This window comes from Condylura cristata, unplaced genomic scaffold (genome assembly GCF_000260355.1).
Source record: "Condylura cristata isolate star-nosed mole 26May11 unplaced genomic scaffold, ConCri1.0 scaffold00025, whole genome shotgun sequence".
Lineage (NCBI taxonomy): Eukaryota > Metazoa > Chordata > Mammalia > Eulipotyphla > Talpidae > Condylura > Condylura cristata.
Window position 1 is genome coordinate 31,202,862 of NW_004567126.1, and position 4,492 is coordinate 31,207,353.

General features: G+C 72.6%; 1 protein-coding gene across 1 annotated transcript in view; it reads left to right on the forward strand.

The window, feature by feature from the left end:
* Nucleotides 1-2,342: 2,342 nt before the first annotated feature.
* Nucleotides 2,343-4,492, forward strand: part of ADAMTS10 (ADAM metallopeptidase with thrombospondin type 1 motif, 10) — a 10,576-nt gene continuing 8,426 nt past the window's right edge. Inside the window, exons 1-4 of the mRNA XM_004688955.2 lie at nucleotides 2,343-2,554; nucleotides 2,710-3,056; nucleotides 3,288-3,444; nucleotides 4,143-4,360. Coding sequence (XP_004689012.1) covers nucleotides 2,467-2,554; nucleotides 2,710-3,056; nucleotides 3,288-3,444; nucleotides 4,143-4,360 — 810 coding nt within the window. The 5' untranslated portion in view covers nucleotides 2,343-2,466. The remainder of the gene's footprint in view (nucleotides 2,555-2,709; nucleotides 3,057-3,287; nucleotides 3,445-4,142; nucleotides 4,361-4,492) is intronic.

Consider the following 4,492-nt stretch of genomic DNA (forward strand, 5'->3'; position numbering starts at 1 on the left):
GGCAGCTTTGTGTGGCCTCCGCGCGCGCGCCCGAGTGCCTGGGTCAGCGCTCCGCGCTGGCTGCGCCCGAGTCTGGGGACTTGGAAAGTTTCTCGCCGGCGCTGGCGGACGAGCGAGTGCTGCGCCCCTGCGCTAGGCCCGGGCGCGCGGCCGGGCGCGCGTGCGTGGGCGCGGTCGTGTCGCGCGTGCGTGGCGCCGGGGGGTGAGCTTGCACAGGCTGCGTGTGCAGAGCTCCCTTTGTGGGCTGGCGGGGTCCAGCGCGGTCCCCTGCATCTCGCAGGTGTGGCCACCCCTCCCCCGCGGACGGCCCTCTGCCAGGGTGTGCTCGCGCCCGCGTGTGTGCACAGCCTGTGTGCACGCGCGCGTGTGCACGCGCACGCACGCGAGGCTGCTCTGGGGGGCCTCCAGCCCCTGGGGCTCAGGCCTTTGGTAACCGCCCCTTGGAGGGACCTTGGGGGCGCCCCTTCCCCCGGCCGCCTGGGGGGCCTTTGTCTGCCTGCCTGCCAGATGTGCAGTGCCGGGGCCTGCCTGGGCAGAGGAGGCCTGGAAAGTCTGAGTGTGGAGTGGGGTCCCCCCAGGATCCCCGGTGGATGGAGCCTGCTTCCCTGAGGCATTTCCTCTGCTGTGGGTACCTCCCCCTCACTGGCCGCCTCCCAGAGAGCAGGAGAGGCTGGGGGATGGCCAGGCCTGGGCAGGGAGCGCACCCCAGATACATTCACAAAAGCGGTCACACCCAGAGTCACACTCACATACACTCTCACAAGCCAGGGTCACACTTGCATCAGAGGGGAGACCCCGCTGGCGTCCCTGCCTCCTGCCTCCAGCCAGGCCTAGACCCTTCCCTCCCCAGTCCCCGATGGCCCCCCAGCCAGCTCTACCTCTTCATGGCCCCCCAAAGCCCTGGGCAGACCCCGCCTCCCAGAGGCTGGCACAGCCCCTGGCTCACCCTGGCCACGGCCTGTGTGCGGCCCACAGACCGGTCTGTCCTACCCCTACTCAGAGCACAGTTAAGTCCTCCTGCCCCCCCCCCCAGTCCAGTCCTAACTGCCAGAGGGGTCAGGCCCTCGGGAGGAGGGACCCTGCCTCAGGGAGGAGTGGGGAGTGCAGACAGGGAGGGGGCCAGCGGGCCCCCCCCCCCCGCAGGAAGGCTTTGGTGGAGCAGGGCCCCTGAGGATGGCTTATGGGGGGCCAGGTGAGTGGAAGGGGAAAGGAAGCTTTGGAGGAGAGGCGTGCGGGGTGAGCACCGGGTGGCTGCAGGCAGAAGGGCGGCTCCCCCTGACCGGCCTGCTCCTCCTCAGGCCCTCCAGGGCTCCAGGGAGTGGGCGGCTGACACCCCCATCAGGGGAGATGCCCTGGGCCGCACCCACCCGAGCCCCCGCGAGGTGCAAGGGGGAAATGGTCAGCCAGGGCCCAGCGGCAGGTCCGAGCGGCGAGGAGTCAGCTCCCTCTCGCTGGAGGGGTCCAGGCCGGGCGGGGAATGTTGGCTCTGAGGCCGCATCTTGCTGGAACCTGGCTCGTCCCCCAGGAGTGAACTGCCCTGTTTGGGGATCAACTCTCAGACTTGGCCCGGCCGCAAAGCAAACAAGACAGTGTGTGATTAAGGGGGAAATGGCGTGGAGGGGAGGAGGCCTGGCACCCGGCGCCCGAGGCCGCGTCTGCGGCAGGCCGGTCTGGGGCAGAGGCCGGCCGCAGCGCCAGTGGAGCAGCCCAGAGGGGAGCCAGCGAAGGGCCTGGCTGGAAAGGGCGCGGGAGGCCGGAGGCCCGGCGGCCGCGTGGGCCTGACAGCAGAGTGGAGGCCGCCGGGTATGGGGCCGGCCGCCCACCTCAGGCCCAGCCTGGCCTGAAGATTCACAGCAGCGCAGCCTGTGAGGCTGACCCCCGGCCCCCGTGCTGGTCCTGGGGTCCCCTCGCTGTTCCCCTCCTGTGCTGTCCTCTCCCCTCGGGCCTCTGCTTTGGGGCACCGCTGCCCCCCCCCCGGGCCTCCTGAGCCTTCATCCACCGGCCTCCTCCTGTGCGACCCCCCTGCTGCCACCTGCGCGTGGGGCGCCCGACTCCCCGTCTCCAAGCCGCCCCACGGGGCCTGGCGCCACGTTCTTGCCTCGTGATCTCAGGCCACTCTGTGATGTCCACGTGCGGTCTCACGCGTGCGGGGGCCACGCGGACACGGCCTCCCGGTCACGGCCCAAGTGAAGGGCGGCGCAGAGAACGCACCGGGCCCTAGCCAGGGAGTCGCAAAGGAGGTCCCCAAGAGTGGCGGGGGGCGGGGCCCGTGCGTGAGGAGAGGCATGGGGCGTCGCGGCCAGGGCCTGGCGGGGCCCGGAGTGGCTGTCGGGCAGCAGCCGGGCCCCCCTGACCCGCCCCTCTCGCAGGAGCCTGGTGACGCTGCCCAGGCTGTGAACAGGCAGGCGGCGCTGCGGGGGCTGCCGGCAGCCGGGGCCGGGAGAGACATGTGGACACGTGGCCTCTATGGCTCCCGCCTGCCAGATCCTCCGCTGGGCCCTCACCCTGGGGCTGGGCCTTGGGTTCGAGGCCACGCACGCCTTCCGCTCTCAAGGTAGGCCCGTTCGGGGCAGCGCGGGGAGGGGGCGAGGCGCGAGGAAGCCGCTGGCCCCACGTCAGGGCGCTCGCTGGGCCGGCTGGGGCGCAGGGCGCTGGGGGGCAGCGGGGTCCCGGCGGCGCCCGGGCCCAGCACACCCCTGCCGCCCACAGAGGAGTTCCTGGCCAGTCTGGAGAGCTATGAGGTCGCCTTCCCCACCCGAGTGGACCACAACGGGGCCCTGCTGGCCTTCGCGCCCCCCGACACGCGCAGGCAGCGGCGGGGTGCAGGATCCGGCGCGGAGCCCCGCCTCTTCTACAAGGTGGCGGCGCCCAGCACCCACTTCCTGCTGAACCTCACGCGCAGCCCCCGCCTCCTGGCAGGGCACGTCTCCGTGGAGTACTGGACCCGGGAGGGCCTGGCCTGGCAGAGGGCCGCCCGGCCCCACTGCCTCTACGCCGGCCACCTGCAGGGCCAGGCCGGCAGCTCCCGCGTGGCCGTCAGCGCCTGCGGGGGCCTGGTGAGTGGGAGGCCTTGCGCCGCGGGCCTCGTCGCAGGTCGGCGAGCTCATGGGTCCTCGGGGTGCTGCCTGAGCGGGCCCGAGAGGAAGCGTCCTGCCTTAGCTCAGGCTGAGGTCAGTGAGCCGAACTCCCGCCGTGAGACGCTGGCGGCGCAGCGGCGGTCCAGAGGGTGGAGGGGTGGCGTCCAGGGGCCGGGCCTGGTCCAAGCAGAGCACCCTTCCCACCCCCAGCATGGCCTCATTGTGGCCGATGAGGAAGAGTACCTGATCGAGCCCCTGCAGAGCGGGCCCAGGGGAGCCCGGGGCCCAGAGGACAGCGGCCCCCACGTGGTGTACAAGCGCTCCTCCCTGCGCCACCCCCACCTGGACTCGGCCTGCGGCGTGAGAGGTACGCCTGAGTGCTGCGCGGGCCCTCAGCCAGAGGACGGCAGTAGTCGGGCAGCAGGACTGCCCGCCCTGGCCACGGCAGCTCAGTGGCGCATGGGATGGGCAGTGGCCGGCCAGGCAGGTCCCAGTGAGCCCTCCTCCCCCCGGGACCTTCCGGGCAGATCTTTGAGCAGTGGGTGAGCGTAGGAGATACGTGTGCAGTCGGGCAGGGGACATGTGGGGTGCACGAAGCGCCCGCCCACACCGAGGAGGTCAGGGCTGCCCCACCTCAGGGTCAGCCAGCCCGTGGGCGGGAGAGGAGGGGCTTGGGGCACGTGGCCCGGCTGCCCAGCGGGAGCACGGAGCAGTGGCCGTGTGCCCTGGGGCGGGGGCGGACTCACCGCTGGCCCCTTGCAGAGACACAAAGGCCGGGCAGTGGGGCCAGAGGGCAGGCGCGGCCAGGAAGTCACCCCCGCGCCCTGCGGGCAGGAAGGCAGACGGGACACACTGCTGAGCGTTGGGGTGTTGGGAGCCGGCGTCAGGCTGCCCGGGGCGGGGGGCGGTGGCTGGCAGCAGCCGACGTCCGTGGTGCCCAGAGCCGCCTGCCGCACGGCCGGTCCCCAGCAGCAGAGGGCGCGCCGGGCGCGGCTGCGGCCAGGTGGCCGCCGGACAGGGCGGGACGCGGCGCAGGGCAGCGGGTGACGAGGCGCTGTCCGCCAGACGAGAAGCCCTGGAAGGGGCGGCCCTGGTGGCAGCGCACCCTGAAGCCACCGCCTGCCAGGCCCCTGGGCAACGCGTCGGAGCGCAGCCCGCCGGGCCTGAAGCGCTCGGTCAGCCGGGAGCGCTATGTGGAGACCCTGGTGGTGGCCGACAAGATGATGGTGGCCTACCACGGGCGGCGCGACGTGGAGCAGTACGTGCTGGCCATCATGAACATTGTAAGTGCCTCCCCCTGCGCGGCGCCAGCCAGCTCCAGGCCCCCACCCGGCCGGAGCCATCCAGGCCCCACGGGCGAGGGCGGGCAGCCGGGCCTGTGGCTGAGCGAGCCCTCGGCCAGCCCTCCCCTCTCC